The sequence below is a fragment of the Herpailurus yagouaroundi genome, unplaced genomic scaffold (assembly GCF_014898765.1).
Source record: "Herpailurus yagouaroundi ecotype Mexico unplaced genomic scaffold, PumYag 196, whole genome shotgun sequence".
Taxonomy (NCBI): Eukaryota; Metazoa; Chordata; class Mammalia; order Carnivora; family Felidae; genus Herpailurus; species Herpailurus yagouaroundi.
Genome location: NW_024412427.1, coordinates 17,813,982 through 17,827,891, shown reverse-complemented (window position 1 = coordinate 17,827,891; position 13,910 = coordinate 17,813,982). Strand labels below are relative to the sequence as shown.

General features: G+C 48.5%; 1 protein-coding gene across 1 annotated transcript; it reads right to left on the bottom strand.

Moving 5' to 3' along the window:
* Positions 1-9,976: 9,976 nt before the first annotated feature.
* PRND (prion like protein doppel) lies at positions 9,977-13,634 on the bottom strand. Its single transcript, XM_040447610.1, has 2 exons — positions 13,538-13,634; positions 9,977-11,525 (listed from the first exon to the last, which is right to left on the bottom strand). Exon 2 carries the CDS (start codon positions 11,512-11,514, stop codon positions 10,978-10,980), a length of 537 nt encoding a protein of 178 aa, XP_040303544.1. The 5' UTR covers positions 11,515-11,525; positions 13,538-13,634; the 3' UTR covers positions 9,977-10,977.
* Positions 13,635-13,910: the final 276 nt, after the last annotated feature.

Here is a 13,910-nt window from a genome sequence, read left to right as displayed (position 1 = left end):
TGTTTCTGCACTGCCCCCTGCTGGCCGATACTGGAACATTAATTTTTCCCGCAGCCCGTCTAGGAAGACCTAACAAACAGGATGCCATATTGTGGCTCTTGAGAGGCAGGGGACCCCGCAGAGCAAGTGTTGACCTAGAGGCAGATGGATTCGGCTGAGGCCCTGTCATCACAGAAGGTGAGGCATGGGAAATGGACTTGAACAGCAGCAGAGGAATGACTTCCCTGGTGCATGTCAGAGTAAGTGCTGGTGTTTCCAAGACAGGGAGATAGCCTCTTGGTGGAAAGAAAAGTGATTCAGGGGCAGTGGAATTCGGGCGTCAGGCAGGTAGAGAGACACTGAAGACCCCATCCCAAGAGCTCTAGTCCCTGCAGACGGTCTGGCAAGATGGGGGCAGCAGCTGCGTAGAGAAGCGCAAGGCGACTAAAACACATAGTTGTGTTTGGAGACACGGTCCACTGTGGGGGATACGCATGCAGGTGAATAATTAGGTCACAAAGTGACAAGGGGCTAGTTATGTCCCCTAGAATCTTAGGACAGGTTTTTCTGGAGGTCACGTCTGAGCTTGTCCTGAGGGTTGAGTAGGAATCCTGCAGGGGGGGAAGGACTTGAGAGGGTCTGGTGATATGTGGGACTGGGGGCCTGTGCGGGGGTTATGGAAGATGAGCTTGGAGAACCAGGCAGAGCAGACCTTATGCACTTTGTTGAGACACGATGGCCTCCTTCCGGGCAAGACGGAGCATCTCCAGAGGATTTTGAATAGATGTGGAGGACCCTTATAAACAAAGAGCAGTAGATCTAAAACAGACTGTAGAGATGACTTCATTCTGCTTTCCTTGAAGAGTGAGAAGTGTGCACAACCTGCCTTGTTTCTGAGAATCTGAAAGATGTTCTCATAAACCTGCCCCATCTCTTTTCAATGATTTTGTACTTTGCCTTTTTTTGAACAAAGTTTTATTTGCTTATTTTGAGAGAGAGAGAGAGTGTGTGTGTGTGTGAGAGAGAATGGAGGTGGGGCAGAGGAGAGAGAGAATCCCAAGCAGGCTTCATGATGTTAGCATGGAGCCCGACGTGGGGCTCAATGAGGGGCTCGAACCCACCAACTGTGGAATCATGACCTGAGCTGAAATCAAGAGTCGCATGTTCAACCAACTGAACCACCCAGGTGCTCCTATACTTTGCCTTTTTTTTTTTTTTGACATTTATTTATTATGGAGAGACAGAGAGACACAAAGCATGAGTAGAGGAGGAGTAGAGAGAGGGGAAGTCACATAATCTGAAGCAGGCTCCAGGTTCTGAGCTCTCAGCACAGAGCCTGACGCAGCACTCGAACTCATGAAATGCGAGATCATGACCTGAGCCGAAGTCGATCGCCTAACCAACTGAGCCACTCAGGTGCCCCTACTTTGCCTTTTTTATGGTTCAGGCAAACTCTGGAGTCCTTGGGCTTTTGTATGACAGGGTAGGCAAAAAAATTCATCCTGGATCTGAGGAACTGGATCCTGGAACTGAGCCACTTACATAATGTTGCTATGACAGTGCTGGAGATATAAACGAATTCTTCTTTTTTTTTTAATGTTTTTTAAAGTTTATTTATTTTTGAGAGAAGAGACAGAGCATGAGTGGGGGAGGGGCAGAGAGAGGGGGAGACACAGGATCTGAAGGAGGCTCCAGGCTCGGAACTGTCAGCACAGAGCCTGACACGGGGCTCGAACCCATGAACTGTGAGATCGTGACCTGAGCTGAAATTGGACACTCAACCGACTGAGTTGAGTGCCCCATAATGAGTTCTTCAAAGCCCTGACAGAATCTCCCGGGTGGGAGGAGGATCAGTTAGGAAGGAGTAAACGGGGCTTCCACAGGCAAGAGAGTGGCATTCACTCCGTCATCCATTGGGCTGATGCACTCAGCTCTGGGCTAGGTGCTGTGTGCCATACAAAAGAAGCAGACATTCCAGCTGGTATCCCTGTGGAATCTATATCCTGCTTGGGAATACACAGAAGGAGGCAATGTCAACAAAGTTAGATAGTGCAGTACTGTAGATAGGTGTTAAAGACGTTTCAATGGGATGCGGGAGATCTTTGTGGAATCTGGGATCCTGGGGCAGGGTCAAAGGCAGGTGGGTGGCCTTCTATAGGAAGCCGTCGGGATCAGCACCCCAAATCCAGGAACCACCAGACCTTTACTGCTGTAGAAGCTGCATAGCAGACATCATTGCCCTGCAAGCTCGGAGATCCTATCACATCTTCAGCAGCTTGGGCCGCTAAGCCCAAGCACCACACGCTGGGGGGGTTTCTGAACAACAGACTCCTCAGAGGCCTGGAGTCTGAGAGTCCAAGATCATGGGACTGGCAGCTTCGGTGTCTCGTGCTGTCAGATTCCTGGTTCAGAGACAGCGGGCTGTCTTCTCTTTGTGTCCTTACGTAGCAGGAGAGGCGAGGGCGCTCTCCGGGGTCTCTTTCATAAGGGCACGAATTCCATTCATGAAGGCTCTACCCTCGTGACCTAATCACCTCCCAGAAGCCCCACCTCCTGATACTATTACACTGAGGGGTAGGATTTCAACCCAGGAATTTGGGGAGGACACAAACATTCAGATGGTAACACATCTCGTCCCCCCACCTCTAGGCACTCGGGGCTGGTAGGTTTGGGCTGTATATCGGAGGGGGTAGACTCCGAAGCCGATAGCTGGCCGCGTCTTCATTATCTTGAACACTCAGTCAAGATGAACCGATAAAACACCTCTTTCCTGAAAGATCTCTATCATCAGAAGTTGAAGCTACTCTCACCACATCTTTTGATGCTTCGGGGCATACTCTTTGGCTAAACAAGAACATCTTTTTTTTTTTTTTTTTTTTTCCTTAAACGATTGCCCTAGTTTTTAGGTGAAATACTATATTCACTATTTCTGGCATATTCTTTACCAGGCCTTCAAACTAAACTACGGTGCACCATTTGCAACTAGAAAAATGAATACATAAAGCATGTTTAGAGGCGTTTCTTTATTTTCGGGCTTGAGCTGGAGGTAGGAAGTCCACCAGCACTTGGGATACACAGGCTAAGGTGAGCTACTGGCCAGGTTTGGCTTTGTGAAATCGTCTGTCCCTTATATCCCTTATAAAAGCAGGTGAAATGGCATCTGGCACTTAGTGGGATGGGTGGGCACCCAGAAAGTTTGAAGGTCAGATTGGGCTCATTTTCGGGTGTTAAAGTGTCCTTGTCTTGTGTTTGTTTCCTTTAAAAAAAATTTTTTTTTAACATTTATTTATTTTTGAGACAGAGAGAGACAGAGCATCAACGGGGGAGGGTCAGAGAGAGGGAGACACAGAATCTGAAACAGGCTCCAGGCTCTGAGCTGTCAGCCCAGAGCCCGACGTGGGGCTCGAACTCACGGACCACGAGATCATGACCTGAGGCGAAGTTGGCTGCTTAACCAACTGAGCCACCCAGGCGCCCCTTGTGTTTGTTTCTTCCTGTGCCTTTAACTCTCACCATTAGGAGATGGAACCATCCAGGCAATGGCACTGTCTGGAGCCCACTCAAACCATGCAAATAGCAGGCTGGACATATGCCTTTTGGGAGTGGTCCACAACCAATGATGGGAGGTGCTGCTGTATACATTCCCCGGCTCCCTTGCCCTCCAGTGGGGTAACTCTGAACACATTTTCTCTGCCGCCTCCCAGAAGGTCCCAGCAAAATGAAGTTCCTGTTGCCCACGGAGTCAACTTGCTAACTCCCCCCGTACTTCTCACTTCCAATGTTCCCAGGGTTCACTTCCCTAATATACTACTTGTACATGGATTCTTGGTCTCAGGACTGACTCCTGGGGGCAACCAGCCTGAGACAGCAAGTAACCCGCACATCAACACAATTTCCTAAATGTAAGGAAAAGGAAGGAAAACTGTGCTCTCTTTGGACATGAGCAAGTGTATTTACAATCCTGATTTTAGATTCTACTTATCTGGTCACGGTGATCCATTCATTAATGCTGATGCAATTGACCTTGATTTTGTACCAGATATTTCCGAATCCATCCTCTTACTTGATGTTCGTGAAGTAGGTGGTATTATACCTACCATTATGGATAAAAAAAAAAATCTTGAAGTTCAAACAGGTGAAATGATTGGCCCAAAGACTCCAGGCATGGGACAGTGCTGGAGCTCAGGTCTTCTGCCTCTCCGACTTCTTCATTCTACAGAACTGCCCCTGAGAAACTCCACATTATCCTGAGACCTCTCTGGGCTAGAGAAGAAACCCCCAGAGTGGAGTTCAGTTGACCGTTCAGATGGAGAAATTTTGTCTTATTGTGAAACTGATTTCTTCTCAAGCACAACAGCACAGAGAGGCTAAGAGGAGCCTCCTACCTCCAAACAGGCTCCAGTTCACGGCGGATAATCTCCTGGAAAGCAGCTCTCTTTCTCCCAACATCTCAGGACTGGGAAGTATTGAGATGCCTTGCTGGTCTGTCCCTGAAGAGGGTGGGAGTGCGGGCAAATGACAGCCGTCAAGGCTCCCAGGCCCAGCTCGGGGGAGTGTAGACCTTCGATGGGATGGTAGCATACTTGCCCTTCCTTCTACATGGGAACACAGGAGAAGTCAATAAGTAACACACAGAATTAACTGTGGCGACACAGCCATAGCAGATCCCCTGGTCAGATCCCTGCGGATCTCTTTGGCTCTTGTCAGTGTCCCTCACATATCTGCAACAACCTTTTCCGGGAAACTGGCCCTGGGCAGTGGTTTATCGTAAAAGAATATAACTGAGGAACAGACAGACAGAAAAGATGCACAGGACAAGGTCCGGGCAAAGGGCTTGGAGCTTCCGTGCTCTCTCAGCATGCTCGATTCGCCCAAATCTCCACGTGTTCGCCAACATGGAAGCTTCCCCAACCCTGTCCGTTTTGGTTTTTATGGGGGCTTCATTACCTGGGCACAACGGATTAACTCATTGGCCACTGGTGGATTAACTCATTGGCCATCAGGATTGGTTTCCCTGGCAACCAGCCCCCATCCGTAGGTGCTTTCCAAGTCACCTCATTAGCATAAACTCATGAAGGGGCTGCTTACAAATCACAAGACACCCATTTCACCTTTCTGGCTGCGAAGCAATTTCAGGAATTGAAAACGAGAGATCAAGTATTATAACCAAAGATGCTTCCACTGATCTTGCTCAGCAAATTCCAAGGGTTTGGGGAGCTGTGAGCCAAGAACCAAGGATGAAGACCAAATATATATGAGAAATGTATTTTGGTCATCTAGATGACCAAAATCTTATAAATCACAATGTTGCAGATGGTATAATTCCTTCATTTTGTTTTTGATTGCTAAGTAGCCCTGAGTCAAAACAGCCAGTTAAAACAAATTAGGAGCTCTAATTGTGGATCTGGAAATTCAAGTACAACACAGCTGATATAGGAATTTCCAGGACCCTACTTCTCTCTGCTTAGTCCTTGAAATTCTCTCTCCTTGGTGTTGAGGGTTGTTTCTAGAACCCGGAGCCCTGGGGGCATAACACCCCCACCCTGTTGGATGCTGACGGCACCTCTGATAAACCCACATGTGTAATTCTCTCCGTGGATGGTATTTTCTCCTCGGCCCCTGCCCTCTCCCCCAACCTCCCACTCTTACCCACCTCCCTCCATCCAGAAAGGCCAGCTGTGGTAGGTTCTCTGACCCTGACCTGTTTGTAGCTTCCTCAAGTTCCTCTCTGGCCTTCTGCCAATTTCCTTCCACAATTTATAGCGAAGCCTGCTAGAGTTAAAGCAATCTTATTGTTTAAGAAAGCAATGCTTTCCCACAAAAAGATTTCCATTAAAATAAGATCTGGGAATTCCAAGGGCTGACCAGGTGGGTGGGTGGTGGGTAGAGATAAGACATTCTGACCAGGGTAGGGGGAAGCAGCTTGAGGACGCAGTGATACTTAAACATTGAAAGAAAAGCTCTTTTTTTTGGGGGGGGGGGGGCAGCTCTGGACTGGGTGTAGCCCCCAGAAAGATCCCTTTAGACGGCGAATGGTTAGTACATGGGACTTATGCAGTCTGAGGCCTCCCATGGGTCCAGGTGAAGCCTCCCATTTGACAAGAGCAACAGCTAAACCTGATGAGAAGACTTTGAAGGGTCTGGGAAGGGCTTAGAGGTGTCCCAGAGACATAATGCCTTCTTCTCGTTTCCCTGGGAATGTTTGATTTATTCTTTTTGCAGGTGCCCGTCATTCCCAGTGACATGGAAGTTTGGCTCCCTTCCCTTCCAAGGGGAAACGGGGCGCCCGGCTGTAACCCATCTGCTGCCAGAGGGAGTGTATGAGAGGAAGGCGTCGCCTGCCGTGTCCGGCTGCGCGGTCTTGGGGCAGAATGAGCACACACGCCCGGCACGAGCTGGGTTTGCCAGAGCAGCGTCTGAGCTTTCCGCTGGGGGAACAGAAATTTGCCAGGATGCCGTGTCTGTGCGTCTCCTCCATCACCCGCTCAGTGTGCGTGGCCTATCGCTGCCTGTGTGGGGGCACACGGCCCCCGCTCTTCATCTTTCAGTTGAGACCATGGCAGGCTCCAGAGGGTGACACACAGCGACACACGGGCATCTTAGGGTGTCCTTGTCCAGCCACACACAGCACGTGAAGAAGACATGTTGGGTGGAAACACAAGAAGTGACCAAATCTCAAGGTGTGACGTAGGACCGGGGGCGCCTGACCCAATGGGCCTCTGCCCCAAGTTCATCTCTTCTTATCAGCGAGCTTGAGGGAGAGAGTGTAAACGTCTCACGACAAACTCATGGCTACTGCCTGGGACACATCTCGTGAGGACCATGGGGTGAGGTCTAAATGTTGCAGAGCGCATCCTAAGCAAGATGGGGAGCGAAGGCTCCCGGGAGATGCTGGCCGTCTGCAGGGGCCCCGGCTACTTGAACAGTGTGCTTGACGCCCGGTGCTTTTGGTCTTTATCTCCTAGAGGGCATTCTCACTGGAATGCGGATAATTTACCCTGGATTAATAAAAAGGCCAGGACCGGGGTGCCTGGGTGGCTCCGTCGGTTGAGTGTCCGACTTTGGCTCAGGTCACGATCTCGAAGTCTGTGAGTTCGAGCCCCGCGTCGGGCTCTGTGCTGACAGCTCACAGCCTGGATCCTGCTTTAGATTCTGTATCCCTCTCTCTCTGCCCCTCCCCTGCTCATGCTCTCTCTCTCTCTCTCTCTCTCTCTCTCAAAAATAAATAAACATTAAAAAAAATAATAAATCTTTTTAAAAAACAAGGCCAGGACCAAACCTCACCCCACACCTCCCTGGCCATCAGGGAGCACAAAGTTGTGCAAATATACCACCCTCTAAAGCCCAAGCCTGCTTTCAGGCTTCTCATCCGGATGTTTTGAGCGAAAAGCCAGATTTAAACTAGGAATTGCTAACAGTTTTAGGATTTTCAAATGGTGCTGGTGCTCAGAAGTTACTTGGCAGGATTTGGATGTGCTGTCTGCAAAGGAGAGAAGGTACTCGAGCGGCATTTGCAGCAAAGACAGGTTCTTACACTTAAGTGGCATAAAAACCCTTACCGGTTAGCACTGTCCAGGGCAGGCAGGAATGAGAATTGCTCCAGCAATGTAGGAACATGATCTAGCCATATCTAGAAAAATTTAAATTATTTATATTGAAACTATTCCACAGAAATAAAAGCCACACGTTGCAAGGCTGTATGTACAAGGATGTTTATTGTTTGCAGTGGCAAAATAAACCTGAAGGTCCATCAGCAAGGAAGTGATCAAGTCAACCAGGGTCTATCTACACCATGGAATATTACACGGCAATCTGAAAGGACACATTAGCTAACCAGCTCGCTGTTGAACTGGAAAGAGGTTCATGAGGCAGTGTGAAGTTATAAATCAAACTGCGGAGGAATAAATGTGATATGTACAATCATAGTGTTTTTTAAAGGAGCAATCAAATTAAAAAAACCCTCCCTCGTATACCTAAGCACAGTGAAAATGAGGAGGTTGCACAGCAGGCAGGAGGGAGAGAATGGGTTGGGAAAGGTAGGGGGAGCCAAGAACTAAAACCTGGCACAAAAAATGAAAAAAGCATAGAATAAAGTCCAGAGAATATTTGGAATATAAAAGCTACATTGTTACTGCAAGTATGTACACATGTATATGCAAATATTATGGCCTAGGAGGTAAGAGGGCAAACCGAAGACAATGACTTCATCAGATGCTGGGATTGCCGGCAATCAGATTTCCATTGTCATTTGAATGTCACTTTTACAATAAGCACATTTGGAAGAGTCAACACTTGGAGGGGCTGAGAATGCAATGTTAGCGAAATTATTCACATTTAGAATGACTGTATCAAGAATAATTCGGAGGTCCCTTACAGTGTGTTACACACAGCAGGTGCTCGGCAACCTTTTGCTAAAGCGAAAAACCGAAGCCTTCCCTTGACCTCATAATTCGTAAACATCAGCAAGGATGTTCAAGCACATATAGTCTCAAAAGCTTCGTGAATAATGTTTGCATTTGAATCACCATGTACAAATTCCCTTTCACGCCCCACTTAAATCTGATGTCTGGAACTGTTAATGAAATGAGAAAAGACAGCAATTATAGAAAATGTACTATGTTGTGACCTGTTTTCACCTAAGAAATGAAGTCATTTTGCTTCTGTGCCTGTGTGTGCCCTTATGGTTAGTTACACTCAGCAGGACTGGGCTGAAATTTTCAACATCAGCCTGTAAGTAGTTTCTTTCTTTCTTTCTTTCTCTTTCTTTCTTTCTTTCTTTCTTTCTTTCTTTCTTTTCTTTCTTTCTTTCCTTCCTTTCTTTTCTTTTAAAAAAAATTTTTTTTTAACGTTTATTTATTTTTGAGACAGAGAGAGACAGAGCATGAACAGGGGAGGGGCAGAGAGGGAGGGAGACACAGAGTCCGAAGCAAGCTCCAGGCTCTGAGCTGTTAGCACAGAGCCCGACGCGGGGCTCGAACTCACGGACTGTGAGATCATGACCTGAGCTGAAGTCGGACGCTTAACCGACCGAGCCACCCAGGCGCCCCCCTTCTTTTCTTTTCTTTTCTTTTCTTTTCTTTCTTTTCTTTCTTTCTTCCTGTTCCTTCCTTCCTTCCTTCTTTCCTTCCATCCTTCCTTCTGTCTTTCTTGCTATTGTTATTATTAAAAAAATAAAAATAAAAAATGGACAGGGAAGAAATGACCCACATGGCTTGTACTTCTATCTTGTGCTCTGCTCAAGAGTCCAACAGGACTGTGGAAGCAGAAGGTGGGCACAGTGCTGGCCTTCTGAGAACTACGGCCTTCTGGCCTTCATCCCACCCTCCTCCTCCTCCTCCTCGGTGCAGATTCAGGGCAGGGGCTAGGCCCCCCAGGCTCCCAGGGGAGAGCCGCTACTACCCTGGGCTGCCCCGCCCCCAAGTCCTCCACTGGCTTTCCGTGTATTTAAACCTTCCAAAAGTAGCCTTGAGAAGAACGCTGATAGCAGTGGAGGCTCAGAACAAGAGGTACCATTATCAACATTCATGTTTTAAAATACTTAGGATACACTGTCCGAGATTGCACATTTTTCTCCCCTTACAGACTCTCTTTAAAGGAGAATTGATAATATTCAGCAGCTGGTGCGTCCAAATATGGTTCAACAATTCCTGGGGAGGAGGGGGGGGGGCGCCTCTAAATGCACCCCAGAGCGTCTCTTGGGGCATCTTAGAGCAGTAGCTTCATTATTTGTACTTAAGCCGTATTCCTATTTTGTGATATATTTATTTGTAACTAATATTAACTAGCATTTTGTAGTATCTATAGGTAACTAATAAGAAGTAGATAATAAGTGGCATATCTCCTCTTGCTTAGGGCATGAGTGAGTTCTTTGTCGGGTCTCCCTAAAGACGTAGCTTCTCTTGAACCTTTTTGGCAAGGAATTATTTTTTTATAGAGCTAAGTGGTTCACAGAAATGACGGCCCCTCACCGAAGTGGGAGTAAAAAAGCAGCCAGAAATTGGCGTGGTACCCGTGTAAAGGGAGTATATTTAAAGATTCTCATTTGCATATACACAGAGAGATACAGAAAGGGCTGGGGGAACGAACATTAGAAAGCAAACATGCCCATTAAAAATACTTTCTCAAATCCAGATAATAGTTCAGAGCCAGGAAGAGCAAATACTTATCCTTCTTGCGAAAAACAAAAACAAAAAGAAAAACACCGAAACCAGAACAAAACAAAACAAAAACCTTTGTGCCGTGGTCACATCCTGCTGTGCATCTGGTCTGCTCTGGGAACTGGCCCGGCAAGATCGCCTTACGCTGTGATTTCTGGGCCTTTGTCTAGCTTTACTTCTGTGTCCGCTTAATCCCTTTCTTGTATCTTAGTTTGATGAGAAGAGTTAAATAAAACCTCCATGTAACCAGGTATTAAGATACATGGCCATCAGTTCAGACCGTTTCGTATTTCCAAAAGTGGGGTTTCTGCGGTTTCGCCAGAAATCTGTGTTTGGGTTTGGGTCTTGCGAGCAGTAAGAAAGGGATCACAAGACAGCTCTGGGATTGCACAGAGGGGAAGACCTGGGGTGACACAAGCCAGGATTGAATTTTGGCTCTGCTACTCTCCAGCCACTTCACCTGTTGGAGCCTCCGTTTCCTCATCTGTACAGTGGGAATAGCACCTACCTCTAAGAGGGGTCCGGAAATAGCGTGACGCGCGTGGCAGGGTCCCTGGCTCGCTCTCTTATCTGTTCACCCAACATTTACTGCGGAAGATGGTGTGCCAGACCCTCCGCTGGGACCTGAGAATGTGGTGATTAAAAGGCCGCCCTTCAGTAGAGCCTGGAGGGGATTGGTACACACACATTTATCAAAAGCAGACGGGTACCCGTGGGAATACTTGGTTCCTCATGTGTACCTTCGGGACACATGGGGGTTTGGGTCTGGAGGAGAGGAACTGGGATAACTCAGCGGCTTGCTCACCCCCCCATCCCCGTGGCTGCCAGCCTGCCTGCAAGCTTATGTCGCAATAAACCAAATGAAAACCAGCGGGCAGAGCATCACAGGCTGGTCTAGGGTGACCCGAAGTCCCGCTCCCCTTTCCAACCAAAAATCACAGTGCTTGACAGAGCAGAGCTCCCTGATCAGCCGCCACAGGACCCGCTGGTAAAGCTTGTCATCTTGTTTCTCGCGGGACAGCTCCTCCTGGTTGGCCACCTGGGTGGCGTTGATGCAACTGCTGACAAACTTCTCCTTGGTCACGTTGGCCTCAGAGCAGCCATTGTAGTGGATCCCATCGGGGAACTGCCAGTAGTTGGCCTCGTAGTACCTGTTGCCTTCAGCGCCAAGGTCGATATCAAGCTTCCGGCCCTGCCTGATGAAGGCCCCAGGGCGGATCTCAGCCGTGTGCGCCTCCGTGACCTGGGAGATGCTGGGCAAAGTCTTCCGGTTCCACTTGATTCTGTGCTTTATGCCTCTTGCCTTGACTGCCGAGAGCTGGCTGAACAGCAGGACGCAGACAATGGCCAACCAGCATCCGCCCAGATGCTTCCTCATTGTGTCAGGATCTGCAATAGCAAAGGCCGGGACGGTTACTTTCTCCGGTGGGGTTCCCGGGCTCCCGTGTGCAGATTTTAAGCAAGGAATGCAACCTCACGCCGTTCACATTTTCCAAAACCATAATAGTTTTCCCATGCTCCGGTTGTACTGGCTAAGCCAATCCCCAGTTTCTTGCTTTTGCCTGAAATTATATGCACTTAGGGCAGAGATCTGGTTTTCTCATACAGATAAGAAGCTACAACTGGCAATTATAAAGCCTTTGAATATGCATGGGAAAATAAATGAGTAATGACATAATACGTATAGGTTTTCTTTGGTGTTCCCAAGTCTTTGAAATCAAGGGATCTCTGGAGGAAAGCACCCAGAAGAGTTGGAACCACAGGCTTCCGTGCACAGACTGTATTCTTAACCTTCCCTTTTTATTCTCTGTTGCCCTAAGCTGGCTCTGGCCCTGGTGCATTCTGCTATCCATTCAAAGAAAGTCACCTGGCTGCTGACCCTAAAGGGCTTTATGGTAATGACGGGGAGAGAGAGACAAAAGCGTGGCCAGGAGACCCCTGCCTCCTGTGTCAGGGGGTCAAGATGTGTTATAGACAACGCTCCCAGTCTCACCCCTGGGGGCGGCGTGACCCCACCCTCCCCGTCACCTAGCTTTTTATTGAGCACTTACTAAGTGGCAGCCATTGGCATTGACTAGCTTAATTCTCACGTGGGGTAGGTACGTTATCATTCCCATCTTATGAAAGTTGTGCTGGGTTTCAGAGTAGGTAAGTCACTGGCCCAAGGCTGCACACTAATGGGTGGTGGACTCGAATCCAGGTCTGTCTGACACTGTTCCCATGTGCACAGTTTCCATGCATCATGGCCTTTCTGGGCTGCAGAAGGGAACGGTGCTTAGATTTTGTGCTTTTGACTCACTGGGCACAGAGGGCAGCACCGACGGCCCCCAAGCTGAGCAAAGAGCAGGGCTCGTGAGGAATTTCAAAGGAGATGAGGGCCTGGGGGAGAGCCGAGGGTCCAGGGTCAAGGTGGCCCCTGGGCATCTGAAGGGCTGCTGATGACATCAGGGGATAGTCCCCCTTCCCTCAGCCCCCGAGTCTGGTAGTTTGTCATGTCTGGCTCCTGAAACTACAATAGCTATTGTGGAAATCTACTTCCCAAGGTCAACTGTTCAGGGCATTCCAGGACCTGGACCCTTGTCGGTGTGGATCAGAAACGCAGGAACAGTGACCATAGCCAGGCGTGCTTACGCCGTGTCCTAGATGAAGTTTTACGTGAGTCCATTCGTGCCAGAGCTGAAGGAGGTGGAAAAGTTAGCTTGCTTAGCCCCTAACACCTGCTCCCTGCCATATTCCCAAAGTGACTGGTCCACCTCTGCTAAAATGTCCAACTCCAGTGTGATGCTGGTTCTTACGTAGGAAAAAAGGCAAAACGCAAGCGCAATGCAGTCCCCTCTCGATGCCTGGTGACCTCTCTATCCCTGCAGGCATGGTCTAGTCTCTGGTCCAGGGAGGGCATGAGTGCGCCCGGCAGCAGCCTGAGCACCCAGGCTTCTGGCACCTGACCCCCCACTGCTCCCTAATCACAGTGACCTCAGACCAGCCTTCTCCAAAGAGAGCCGAGCATGAAGCGAACATTCATTAATCACACCCCATGCCCTCAGCCCAGACTCCTTGGCAGGAGAAATGTTAAATAAGAATAATAACACAAATTACAGGTGTGTCAAACTAAAGACACAAAAGCACAGAGATCTCGAGAAAGAAATTCATGCTCATGGACAAGGGTGTGAAAGCACAAAGAAAATCCCAACCGGCCAACCGTAAAATAGCATTTTATTGTCAACACCAGAAGCAGACACGCAACACCAGTGATGCCCCAACATTCCTATGTGTCCCCTGACTGGGGGCCCACGCGAGGGAGTGGGAGAAAAGAAATCCCGGCATGGTTTGCAGTCTGATTAGAAATGAGCAACCCTGACCACAGAAATGGAACCCAGCGCGAACTCTGGCTCCCCACCTACCTTGGGATCTCTCTGGAAGTGTGTCTCTGGAGCCTCAGCAGCAGTGTCCTCCAGGGCACGGTCCTGCCTATGTAGGAACTGCAGGGGGAGGCGGCATCCCCGCTGCTCTCCAAATATGGCAGTCCTCCCCTGCCGGGCAGGACCAATCAGGGGTTCCCAGCCCCTCCTCTGCCTTGAGGATAGACCTTCTCATCACTCTCTACTAATAAACACCATGTGAAGATCTTGACGAAGTTCAGGAAGACTTGAGAGTTACTTTTGATTTTACTTTCTTTTCTTTTATGTATGTCTGTATGTATTTACTTATTTACTTAGCCGTTACCAGTTTATCACAAAGGACATTATAAAGGAAACAAATGAACAGCCAGATGAA